The sequence below is a fragment of the Sceloporus occidentalis genome, unplaced genomic scaffold (genome assembly GCF_023333645.1).
Source record: "Sceloporus occidentalis isolate IW3139 unplaced genomic scaffold, rSceOcc1.0.p SCAF_9, whole genome shotgun sequence".
NCBI classification, from domain to species: Eukaryota; Metazoa; Chordata; class Lepidosauria; order Squamata; family Phrynosomatidae; genus Sceloporus; species Sceloporus occidentalis.
In genome coordinates this window covers 26,896,316-26,909,577 of record NW_028316989.1, presented here as the reverse complement: position 1 = coordinate 26,909,577, position 13,262 = coordinate 26,896,316, and the positions used below count along the sequence as shown (strand labels likewise).

General features: G+C 45.1%; 2 protein-coding genes across 4 annotated transcripts in view; both read right to left on the bottom strand.

Moving 5' to 3' along the window:
• Nucleotides 1-5,994, bottom strand: part of LOC149307106 (death-associated protein kinase 2-like) — a 40,446-nt gene extending 34,452 nt beyond the window's left edge. Inside the window, exon 1 of one of the 2 annotated variants that reach the window (XM_089538127.1) lies at nucleotides 5,919-5,994. The gene's annotated coding sequence lies outside the window, so the exon portion shown is untranslated. Of the gene's footprint in view, nucleotides 1-4,960; nucleotides 4,983-5,918 lie in introns of those variants that run through there. The other variant, XM_089538128.1, reaches the window with a different exon arrangement.
• A 3,414-nt stretch (nucleotides 5,995-9,408) lies between these two features.
• TBC1D2B (TBC1 domain family member 2B) overlaps nucleotides 9,409-13,262 on the bottom strand; it is a 44,026-nt gene continuing 40,172 nt past the window's right edge. The window contains exons 13-14 of one of the 2 annotated variants that reach the window (XR_016282321.1): nucleotides 11,716-13,141; nucleotides 10,774-10,797 (exon numbers count right to left, since the gene is read on the bottom strand). Coding sequence is in view for 1 of the 2 variants with exons in the window: in XM_089538126.1 (XP_089394252.1) it covers nucleotides 12,946-13,141 (196 nt within the window). In the remaining variant the exon portion in view is untranslated. Of the gene's footprint in view, nucleotides 13,142-13,262 lie in introns of both variants that reach the window. The other variant, XM_089538126.1, reaches the window with a different exon arrangement.

Genomic DNA, 13,262 nt, shown 5'->3' with positions numbered 1-13,262 from the left:
AAACCCAGGAACAATAACCTTAACAAAATAGAGTGAAAGGTCTTGAACACCCCTTTCTCAAAATCCAGATCATCAGAGGTGTTAAGAAAAGCAGAGATCTGACAAGTGAATCATGCTTTTGGGTGAGCGCCCTACATCGAAAAATGATATGGAAGTGACAGAATTAACAAAAGAGAGGCCTGGGAACACCGCCCGGCTGTGTGTTCTTTGTTAAATTATCCTAAACCGTTACATAAATCCTTTAGTAACCATACAAATATTCAGAAGATTATTGCAAGTCAAGACGCAGTGAGACAAATTAGGCCTTCAGACTTGCATGGGATCATCCCAGATAAGCTGAAAGAGGCCAAGACAAGGATCTTTGGTACAATGGCTCCATCCTCACAGGAGAGGAGCCTTCTGGCCACAAATCTATTGGTTTATTACCTGCTAAAGGAGGTTGAACTTTTTGTAGGATTACACAGCGGGTGCAGAGAGGGAAAGTCGGTTTGCTTCGAGAAGTTTTTAGCTACATATGGTCAGTTCTCCATACCCACAGATTTTTTTATCCACAGATTCAAGCATCCACGGTTTGAAAATATTCACACTCTCTCTCTTCACACACACACACACACACACACATGTATTTTCCAAAAAGCAAACATTGGTTTTGCCATTTTATATAATAAGATTTTGCCGTTTTACTCCACCACTGTATCTAACAGGACTTGACCATCAATGGATTTTGCTCTATCCACAAGGGATCCTGGAACCAAATCCCAGCAGATACCAGTCCAGGACCCACTGTAATGAGCTGGGCCACTAGGACCAGGCAGATGGGTTTTGGAGTCCTTGTTAGCATCACAGCCCAGTGACATGAAAGGGTTTTCTTGTATTGGTGGCCTTTGTGGAGACTTTTGGCATTCGCTTTGCGGTTTGAGGCTGGGAAAAGGTAGGAAGATTGAGAATGATTGGGAGGAGTGAAATTTCCTCTGGTATTAATAGCTCCCATTGCTATGAACAGGGAGATGGGTCACCCCTGTGTACTTTGATTTTCTTTTGTTTGCTTTTGCACTATGTAACCCCTGGGAAGCCCATCTTCCATCCCAACCCAGGCTCCTCATATTGCTGGCGACGGTGACTGAATCCGGCTGCTGGCCAGGGATATTCTGGGTTGAATATATGGTTTAGGGCTTCAGTTCTCCCACCAGCAAAAGGGCTGATATGCTTCTCTGTTGCATACCATCTGCTGCATCTTTTGACACCAATAAAGCTTAGGGGGCATTCACACTTATTTTTTTGTCCCAATGGGATGTGGATCGTTGTGCTGATGCATATCGGGTTTGTTGTTCCCATTAGATTTTGGGTTCATTATTCTCTTTGAGTCATTTTAGCCCTTGTGTTATTCACACATGTCATCGTTTTGGGTTAAAATGGAGCCGCCTCCCTTCCTTTGAACAATACAGAGCAAGCCGGATTGATTTGGAAGCATATTCACACTGCCGACGATGTGAATCGATGCAGATCATCATCAACATCATGCTTTACCTGTATTGACTTTCCTGAGTTAAGTGGGATTTTGCATTGAGTGCATTCAAGGCGTGTGTGAACACCAAGGAAAGTGGAAAGGTAGAGGATTAATCGGGACTTTCTCTTTCAAATTGGAACAGTTTGGTGGGGTATAGAATAGCCATTAACATTTACAGATCTTTAAAACCAAGTCTTCAACTGTCAGCCTAGCAAGAGGACAAAGGCTTTGTTTCACAAACCAAAGAATGCGCTTGCAATATTTTAGCTTGCTGGACTCAGTGATTCATGTTGGGACCTTACTCCACCGAGGTTCACATAGTTTCCAGACTGGGAGCAGAAGTTTTTAATCACAGACAGTTATTTACTGCGGGGACACCTTCAAGCAGCATCAGATATGCCAGGCATTCCCATACCTTCTTTCGACATGCCAGACACCTATATGACTCCTGAAACTATTCCTTTTCCCAAAAAACAAGGCTCACTTTGAGGTTCATGTCTTTAAGTGGAGTTATAGGTATCAGCAGCTACTGCTGCTTGTTAGATCTTGAAATAGTAGTTTACAAATACCCTAAAAGGAACAGATCCCATCTAATCTTGGATGCTAAGCAGGGTCAGCCCTGGTTAGTCTTTGGGTCAGAGATCACCAACAAATCACAGTTGCTGAAAGCTGCATTTCAGAAGAAAGAACTGGCAAATCCATCTCTGCCTAAGAAAAACCTGCAAAATCCATAGGGTTGCCATAAGTCAACAAGCGACCTGAAGGCATACACACACATACAATATGGCACAGGGTCTAAATACCCTAAAGGTACTAGATACCATCTGTTCTTGAAAGCTAAGCAAGTTCAGCCCTGGTTAGTCCTTAGATGGAAGATAATCAACAAGAAGGAATCCCAGATGCTGGAAGCTGTACTTTGGAGGAAGGAACTGGTAAAACCACATCTGAGGTTGTTGTTGTGTGCTTTCAAGTCATCTGTGACTTCTGGCGACCCTAAGGCAAACCTATCATGGCGTTTTCTTGGCAAGTTTCATCAGAGGGGGTTTGTCATGGCTATCCTCTGGGGCTGAGAAAATGTGACCTGCCCAATGTCACCCAGTGGGTTTCATGTCTCGGTGGGCATTCGAACCCTGGTCTCCAGGATCATGGGTATTCCTTGCTTAAGAAACCCCTGCAAAATTCATGGGGTTGCCATAACTCAACAGGCAACTTGGAGACACAGAGACGCATAGATGAGGAAGCCCAAATTCTTCTCCCTGATCTGTCTTCTAAAGGACTGAAGGCATTCCTGGTTCTTCCACCCTCTTTTTGCCCTTTGGCTCTGAATGCCTGAACGGTATAGGTTACAGCTGTCGTCTGGGAATTACTTGGCCTTCTCTTTCTCTTTCTCCCCCACCATCGCCACCAAAATTAGTTGCAGAGCTGGGCTGAGAGGGAAGAGGAGACAGAGAAATGCCTTTAAATAACGAGGGAGGGGGGGGGCTTTGCAACTGCAAACCTGCTTATCCTGAGAAAACTGAGGACAAGTTTCCCCATCCTCTGTGACTTTGGGGTTGAGATGTTACTTAGGAGTTTATCAGACAAGGGAAATTGGAAGTATAATCCAATGGCAATCCGAACGCAATCATGGGGTTTCATGTTACTGCGTGATAGACTGCCACACGCAATTTCGGGTAATGGCAAGCTATTTTCGGGCAATGGGAAGTCAGTTCGAACGCAATTTGAACTCACATAAATTCGCTGAACTAGTGAATTCACGTGAATGCGTTCTGGCCCCTTTCTTTTCATTCGAAATTAAGAGAAATTCCTCCCGTGTGATAAACTCCTTAGGATGAGATGAGGAAATCTCTCCCTTTTGCTTTTTCTTGCACTCATCCTCTGCAGAACACCAGCTCTTGGTTGTATAGAAATGTGTGGATTTGGGAGAAATGCTGGGAAACCAACAAGGAAGCATCCTTCTCCCAAGGCAAGGACGGTTGTGGGGAGAGGACCGAGTTGTTGTTTTATCTGGTTGCTGTATAGATGTTCAACCCCAGACTTTCACCAAATTAAGCCATTAAAGCCACAGGAGGCCGAGCCTTCTCAGTGGCTGCTTCCACCTCTAAAATTTCTAGTTTATCACACCAAAGAGAGGGGAGGGAAAGAAACACAACCTCTTGTTCCCAAAAGCAATCTGCTTTTGTGAACGCTCTGCTCCAGCATCCGAAACCACTCAAAAACATCCGGTTGCAATGATCTTGCCAAAACAAAACCTGCTAATATAATCAAATCCCAAAGCTCTTAATTTGGGGAGGGGAAAAAACAAAATCAACAGAACACTGAAAGGTTGGTGTTTATAGTCTCCAAGCAAACACCATTCCTATATATATTGGGAGACTAATTTGAATTGGATTTCAAATCCCAGCATCACCTTGCCAAGATCCCAAACATTGTGGGGGATGCTGGGAGTTGCAGGAGTCCAACAACATCTGGAAGGAAATATGATTCTCATATCCCTGCTACATGTGCAAAAGTGTGGATGTTCTTTGCATATTTTTCCTGGGAACCAAAAAGAGAATTAGGAGATATTCAGGATGCTAGCAGGGAGACAGCACCAAAAAGGCGCTGCGCCAAAGTCCATCCTGTTTAAAAAATTAAATCACAAAATAGAACACAAACATACAAACACAGAGATGCTACGGAGCAAGGATTTTAACTCTGGTTTCTAGAGGATAAGGATATATATTACATATACATATTTATTTTACAAACGCAAGATCCCTTATGGCCTAAATATCTGAAAGGTATCAGATCTCAGGGAGAGATAGCATGGCCTAGTAGTTTGAACCTTAGACTACAACTCTGGAGACCAGGGTTCGAATCTTGGCTCGGTCATCAAACCCACTGGGTGCTTAGGGCAAGCCACACTCTCTCAGCCTCAAACAACGGCAAACCTCCTCTTAAGAAACTTGCCAAGAAAATTGCTTGATAGATTTGCCTTGTGTGTTTGTGTTTTCAAGTCACCTGTCAACTTCTGTTGACCCTATGAATTTTACGGGGTTTTCTTAGGCAAGGGAATAAGGGATCCTTGGAGGCCATTTGCAGTTCCTTCCTCTGAAACAGAGCCTACAGTGAACTGGATTCCTTGGCGGCCTCCCATCAATGAACTAACCACAGCTGACCCTACTTAGATTCATTCGCCTTAGGGTCACCATAAGTCGGAAAGCCAGTGTGAGTCCCAGTTTTGGGGAAAAGGTGAGATATTAATAATAATAATAATAATTATTATTATTATTATTATTATTATTATTTGTATCCCACTCTTTTCCTGGAACTGGGACTCAGAGCAGCTTTACAACATTAAAAAACAGTACAATTAAAAACATAGAAAAAAGTACATTAAAAAGGAATTAAATTATTACAATATTAAAACAGATAGTTATTAAAAGAATAAAACTACACACACACACACACCTGTGTGAAATTTGATACTATTACTACTAATAATAATAATGGACTTTTGGAGGCTCATCCCAACAAAACTCCGGCCTCTAAGCTTAGGGCCACTCCAGGTCTCTGATAAAAGCCTTTGGGGTTCCTTCTTCAGTGGGTTCTCCTTCCAGATGTCGCAGGACTCTTGGTCATTTGGTAGTCCCAAGCCAGACCTAGAAGCCCCAAGCCCTTTTGGGGAAAGAGCTCTGTGGGGTCTGAAAGGCTCCTTCTTCCCTAAGGAGGGGGTTTAGGGTTATTGAGGGAGGGGACCACTTTCCTTTTACCCTACATGCTTTCCTTCCTTTCTCTGCATGCCTCTACCTGGCTGCCTCGTCTGCCCACCTGGCCAGCAGGTGAGGGGCAAAGGGTCCCCCAGAGGCCAGCCAGCCGACCCTTGCCTCTCCAGGGGCTTTTCACCCTCCGTAGCCCCCCACCCCCCACCCTCCAGCCCCAGCATCCTTCTTTTCCCCAGACCTGTCCTACATCCCAACCTTCTGTCTAGGAGGAATTGCAAAGATGTCCTCCATCCAGGGTGACCAGAGAGCCTCCCTTTTCCTGGACCTGTCCTCCATTTCAACCTTCAGTCCAGTGGGAATCCCAAAGGGAGACCAGAGGTCCTCCTTCATTCCCACCTTCAGTCCAGAGGGAATCCCAAAGGGGGACCAGAGATCCCCCTTTTCCAGGCCATGGTCCTCTATTTGTCTCCAGGAGGCATTCCTCCCTTTTGGACAAGCAGCATGCATTTACATTCCTAGGAGTGCTTCTAGTGCTCATGTCCTCCATTTGGCTATGCCTTGCCCTCCTTTGGCCATCCTGGCCCCCAGCATCCTTGCTGCAAGGGACCAGGCTCCCTCCTGCCCTGCCCTGCCCTGCCCTGCGTCCGGGATTTTTGCAAAGCGTCCTTCTTCCCTCCGTCTCTCTGCCCAGGGCTGCTACTCACCGGGAGATGGGACTCAGCTGTTCCTGCTGCTGCTCCTGCTCCTGCTGGGCTCCTTCTGCTTTGCCAGCCTTTTTGGAAGGGAAACCAGGCAGGCAGAGGATTCGGATCCCGCGCCTCCTGCCGGCCACAGGAGGAACAGCAAGCCTCTGGGTCACACTGCATTCCTCAGCAGACAAGGCCCTATGGTCACTTCTCACTTAGGGTGACCCTAAGGCAAACCTGTCATGGGGTTTTCTGGGCAAGGTTTTTTCAGAGGAGGTTTGCCACTATTGCCTTCCTCAGAGGCTGAGAGAGTGTGGCTTTGCCCAAGATCACCAAGTGGCTTTCCATAGCCGAGCCAGGATTCGAATCCTGATCCATAGAGTCATCGTTATACCTGTTGTGTGCCTTCAAATCCTAGATCTACATTGTAGAAATAATGCAGTTTGACACCACTTTAAGTGCTGTCACTCCATCCTATGGAAAATTCGGACCTGTAGTTTTACAGACCTTTCTCAGCCAAAGAGTGCCGGTGCCCTCACAAAACTAGAAATGTTTGTAGGATGGAGCCATAGCAGTTGAAGTGATATTAAAAACTACATTATTGTTTCTACAGCGTAGATGCAACCTCAGTTAAATTAAACATCTCTGGCTTGGAAACCACCCCAAGCAGCCGGCTTTCTCACGGTGGTCCTGGGATTTTAATTATTTTTCTGATGCCAAAACTTTGCTGACTTTCGATAACCTGCAGGAAGTGTGCAACTGACCCCAGTGTGTTTTTCTATAGATCCCAGGAGGTTAAACAAGGGCAGCTGAACAACGAGGGAAGATATCTGACTTACGAAATAAGTTTCGCTTTCCTACTTAACGACAAGTGGAGTCACAGGAGAAATAAACCCTAATCTTTGGCACATCATGCAGAGCTGTCCTGGGTTTTTAAAAATTACCTGGGGCACCTTAAAGACTAGTTTATTGCAGCTTAAGCTAATACCTTTAATCACTTTTCAGAAAAAGGGATGGGTCTCTATACACAGAGAGAGAGAGAGAGAGAGAGAGAGTGCAAAATGCAATCATCATCATCATCATCATCATCATCGTCATATTAATTTGTACCCCATTTCCCCCGCCCCAAGATTCAAAACAAAGTACAGTGTCCCTCCCCATCTGCAACTTTGCTTTTGTAGATTTGATTATTTGTGGTTTTGATTGATATCTAGAAATCTCTTCAGTTCACTTCTGCCGGAAATTGACCATGGAGTTGTGCTGACGTATCTTGAGATTACTAGAGAAAACACTTCTCTAGGCATCTGTAGGTCCTCCAGCATGACTCTACGGTCAATTTCTGGCATACGTTAATCACAGAGTTGATCTGGAGGACCTAGAGATCCCCGGAGAAGTGTTCTCTCAGGTTTTTCAAAAAGTGGGGTTTTAATAGCCTTTTGTGTTTTTTTCAGGCTATATGGCCATGTTCTAGAAGAGTTTGTTACTGACGTTTCACCAGAATCTGTGGCTGGCATCTCCAGAGAAACATCAGGAATAAACTCTTCTAGAACATGGCCACATAGCCCGAAAAACCCACAAAAGACTATGGATGCCGGTTATGAATGACTTCACAGTGTTTTTTTTAATTTACGATTTTTCCACTTTGAAGGGGGTCCTGTGCCCCTAAACCCAGCAAATATGGAGGGGCCACTGCATACTTAACAACTTACAGAAGTGGCAATTAAAATCATTACGAACAACTTTCCTAGTACATACAAAGAGTCCACGTACCTAGGGCAAACTGGAACTGGGTGTTTTGTGCTGCTCAAAAGGAAACCAGTTTTCATTAACTGACCACTGCCATGCTTCCTGTGGGGTCAGTCCAGCCTTAAAACGGGCCCCTCTTGGGTCGCACAGCCGTATGGGTCAACTCTTAATTTCTCCACCCGTTGGTGGCTTCCCAAGTGTCAGGGCATGTCCTCCACCCATGGCGGAGGACCAGTTCCAAGAAAGAGGAATGATACACAGCACTGTTTCCTGGCTGAGATGATGTCCTTCCAACTTTGCGCAAGGCAAAGGCACCACCAGAGCATCCGCGTCATCATCTGTTTGGGAACCCCAGCTGACCTGGGAGACATTTCCCTTGAGGTTAAATGTTGCAGGCAGTGGATTCCTTTCCCCGGCTTCTCACACATTACTGTCATTCCTGAGATCTATGAGACTCCATGGCTCCCACTGCATTGTTCTCTCCAGAACAGGCACAGAAGGGGTCACAAAGGGAGGGTAAACCTTCTCTGGAGGGGATAAGGCACAGGTCAGAGAGACAGAGTCTGCGCTTTGCATGCCAGACTCCTGGCCCAAGCTGTGTGAATGACTAGATCGTTCAATATGAGCCTTTGTTGTTGTTAACGGCTTTCGAGCCAATCTCAACTCATGGTAACCCTATGGATGAGACATTTCCAAGGCTCCGTCCTCCACTATTCTGCTTAGGTCATATAAACTCATATCCATGATCTCCTTAATAGAGTCCATCCATCTTGCATGTGGCCTTCCTCTCTACTTCCCTACATCCTTCCTAGCATTATTGTTCTCTCCAGTGATTCAGCCTTCTCATGATGTGTCCAATGTATGACAGCCTTAGTCTAGTCATCTTGGCTTCCAGAGAGATTTCTGGCTTGATCTGTTCTAGGACTCATTTCTTTGTCTTTTTGGCCATCCATGGGATCCTCAGCACTCTTCTCCAGCACCACATCTCAAATGAATTGGTTTGCTTCCTATCTTCTTTTTTCACTGTCTAGCTCTCACATCCACACATGATGATGGGGAACAGGCTTGGACGATCCTAATATTAGTTCTCAGTTGTGTATCTTTGTATTTTAGGATCTTTTCTAGTTCTTAGCCGCCCTCCCCATTCTTAACCTTCTGCTGATTTCCTAGCTACAGTCCCTGTCTGATCCCAGATATATGAGAACTCTTTCACTATTTCCATAGGAGCCTACACAAGTTTTAAGCTCCTTAAAACTTTCTTAGGCACTTTACAGACCGCCCAAAAAGGGCAGTCTGCCAGCGCCTCCGTTTCCACCGTCGGGAAGCCTCAGCCTCCTGACGGCGAGGCTTCCTAGTAGCCGAAAAAGAAGCCCCAAAAATGGGCTTTTTGTGCCGCAGAAATGATGCCACAAGGCACCAATGGCGCACTCACAGCATCATTTCTGTGGTGTAACATGCAGACACTAAGCGTCCGCAACGTCAAAATGGCAACGCCCGTGTAGAACAGGCACCACCATTTTGTACACGCTTGGCACGTACTAGGGTTGGGGCATGCGGAAAGGACGCCCCTTTTTAACCCTAGTACGTGTGCGGCACATACTTTCTGCCCATGTGGAACGGGCCTTAGTCCACTTTCTCCTTTAAACTTTCTCTTAGACCACTGTGGTCACAGGCTCATACGGCGGACACACAAGAGAGCACTTTCTTTGTGGTTGTCAGTCCCAATTTTACAGGAAATAAAAGAGCTGAACTAGAAGACAGTAGAAAATTATTTTTATTTACTTGCAACAATTTCTGGCAAAACCAGCTTACATTTCAAGACTGCAGCCCTTTCTCTGTGCTACACATTCCCCATTGTTTCAGTAACATGGATGAAGAAAGGGCAGTACAAAAATGTGAGTTTAAAAACACTGGAAGAGAGACAAGTTTGAGTTTCTTCAGGGGAGACACAAACAAATAGGATTACGGAGTTCTCTGACAACTTGACTCAGGCTTGTTGTTTGCTCACAAACAAACTAATTCTTGGTCCTTATGCAATGACAGACGTAGCAGACGAAAACAATGAAAAGTATGAGAAAGAGAAACAGGTTTTGGAGTCCGAGGGATTTTCCCCAGGGAACACCTTCTCTGCTCAGTCGCACCAGGAAAGGGAAATCTGTGCATGCTTTACTCATTTTAGCAGGGCTTGGTGCAAGGTATATTCTTGATGTGTGAACCTGATCTCTGTATAAAGAGTAGAACTGATTATTATACCAACCGGAGACTGAAAATATGTACTGTGCCACTTCAGCAAATGCTATCTGTCAAGCGCTACATCCTTTTCCTGCCTATAATGTGACAAAATAATTCATCTGTGTGACCTAGGACCTTGCCCAAATGGCTAAAGTGTTGTGGGTTATATAATACTTAAAACAGAAACCATGCATAAGATACTTGGCATATATAATATGTAAAACATTTCGGAATTCTTAACAAAAACACAATCTTTACAAAAACTGCACTGTAAAAATAAGAGAGGTGTGAAAAAGTCACAAGAGGAAATTTGGATGGTCAACTAGGCAGGGTCCATCCTGAATTTTTCCAATCTTCTTGCCCTATTCTGCTTTTGTACATCAGCATTGCAGGTTCAGAATTGCCCCACATAACTTTGGCTGATGAAATGCTTCTGGAGGTTTCAGTTTCCAAGTCACTACCCAATTTTTTTAGCAAGAAAGAGTTTCCCATTCTGTTTGCCAAAGCGGTCCAAAGCATTAAGTGCGGTGGGACCGAACATAAATTCTCCCTGCAGCTGGCAAAAGAGTGAGTTGTGGGAATCCATTGTTTTGGAGGGACTGACTGAACATTCTCATCCGTCTTGAGCTGGGAAGACAACAATCCTCAACACCAATGTTATAAAGCTGAGGATATTCAGGAGAATACAGAAGAACCATTGACAAGATGAGGAATGAATGCTATGCTAAACTTATGGGTGCTGGCTGACTGGGATGAAATTCGGGAGGAGGAGGATTGGTGGCCAAATAGAAGGCAATGGAGCTTTCTTGGCATTTCAGGGGGCACAGATGATGCAAGGCTATGCAAAACTGTCCTACCTTGAACCAGCTCTTCCTGAAGACAGCTTCAAAATCTGACAGCATGGGATTATCCAAGAGGTCTGTGGGTTTCAATAGAAGTTGGAAATACAGTACATGTAATAATACATGGAAAGAGGGTATCAGAATTCAAGTACAAAGTCCTTTTTTTCAAAGGGAGCAATATCAGCTGAAGTGAAAAAGCACAGGCTGGGCTATATATCTTGCCCATTTCTGGCGTCAACCTAATCTGTGGTGAGCTTGCATTGCATCCTGTGTGGCTTCCCCTGTTTGCTCTGCTGGTGGTTCTTTTCTTGTTTCACCAAACAGCAAGTGCTGCCTGATGGGAGACAAACCTACAGGCCACAAGGTTTTGCCTTAAATTGGAGTGCGCATGCACTGTACACAGGCCTCAGGGGCCCAATTAAAAACAATAATTAAACCTTTTCCTTCAATTTGTTTTTGCCCCCTCACTCCTTCTGCGCAGGCAGGGTCTATTTTCACCATGTTTTGGAGAAACTTTTGTTCCAGGGATGGGGAAATGTCAGAAGGTACAGAAGCTACATTAGCTTCTCTCCCACCGAGATCATAAAAGGCCATGACCCATTCTAAATATATTTGCAGATACAAACAGAACAATAGATTTAAGGAGGAAAAAACCAAAGGAGAGGTTCACCCGTCCACCCGCAAGTAATCAGCTCGTTGTTGTCTTCATTTTCTCCATGTTCACAACCTGTACCTAAGGCAACACATTTTTGCAAAGATCACAGTAATACGATAAGCAGTATCCACCTGGGAATTTCCTCGGCTTCAACTTTCACCAACTTGGCAGGAGAGGAGCATCTCCCAACTTGCCATGGAATGCAGTACAAAAGAAAGAGGGGTGGGTGGGTGGAGACTGATGCTGCCAAACCCCCTGCCAATTAATTTTAACTTCTTCTCCAGTTATGAGATTGGGAAGATTTCTGTTCACAGGTAAAGCAAAAGAATGTAAGGTTTACCTCGCCTGTCTCCTCCAGAAATAACTCTCTCTCGTATCATATTATTGGACTTGGTCCAATTTTATCACACTTTGCTGTCTGCCTTGACAAACCATTTGCCACCATTTATAACAGAAATTAGCTTCTTGAGGTGCAATTGGCTTCTTGAAGAGTCCCCAAGGAGCAATAAGACAGCCAGGGGATCCAAAGGAGGAGGTGGCCATCAAACCAGAGCACCAACGGCTGTTCAGTGCAGATAGGCCCTGCCTGAACCCCTGTCTCCTCTCCTCAGGCTGTATGATGCCGACTGGGCTCATTCTGGATGAGCAGCCAGACTCCTGTGTCTTTAACAGCACCAGACCAACAGGGAAATTTCCATCTTCTCTGTAACTAACCTGGTCTTTCTTGGTCATTTTAAAAGAAATTTGGGCAGAAGTGGGCAGACTTGTCCTTATTCCCCTACAATGCTCCTTTAGCACCATGTGCAAAGTATACTTTATCTACTTTTCTTGCTAAAAGCAGAGGCACTAGGACTCAGCGGAGGTGCACTTCAGGAACACTTGGACCCTTGGCAAAAAACAATTGGCTCCAGGCAGTCTCTTCACATTTCCCCCTCTGATTTTAAGTATGTGTGCAGATACTCTCAATATATGTCAATATTTGGGCTAATTTTAAACAAACAGAGCTGAACTGGCCACCCTCAACATGGAAAATGTTGATTGCATTTTTAATATAATCAAGGCTGGTGAAGTATCTCCCTCTTTCTCCCAGATGGAACAGCTTACACACTCGTAGGTGACGGTGATGAAAAAGGGGAGCAGGGAGAAGCTGTCAAGAGTGTGGTGTAAAATGGTGAAAATTTTAGAAAGCAAAGACTTTGCCCTATTGCTTGCTACACAGGCACTTGAAAAAGTGGGGAACTCCCAAAGAAGGAAGGAGGGAGCCTAAAACAAAACAAAAAAGGCAGCTGGACGCAAAGTCCATGAAGTGCTCTGTGCACACAGTGGAATGCAGGCAAGGTAAACAGAACTGCTTGGCCTCTGGAGGAGACAAGGGGCTTCTGCAACGAAGTGCTGAGATGTGGAAATCTGCCCTGCAGATTCCCAGCTGCCATTGCCAAACATTCAGTTTTACTGGACTGTGAAAGTAAGAAATGCGTGAGAAGTCAAACCCCTCCAATAAAGCTTTGGTCAGGTTCCCCAAAAGAGCAGGAGCCTCTCTTCGGGTGGCTGGAGATGGTCTGGTGTTCCTTCAGCCGTCTTCTTCGTCATCACTAATGAGGTCCCTTTTGTCTGGGTTGGTTTCCCGTTCACGCAGGAAATCTTCCCGCATGGCTTCAAGTTCCATGAGTTCCAGGCGCACCTTCTCCAGGTGGCAGGCCCTCCGGTTCCTGATCTGGCGCAGAGGGAAGGGGTTCAGATCCCCAAAAGCAATACTGATCAGCTTCCTGGAAGAGAGAACAGGCGCCAAAAATGACACACTACATTCCTCTCAGAGGGACTTCTGTCTGTCCTCCCACATGCATTCCAGCCGCTGTCAAATACTTCCCAAATTCCTCTCTAAAAGTC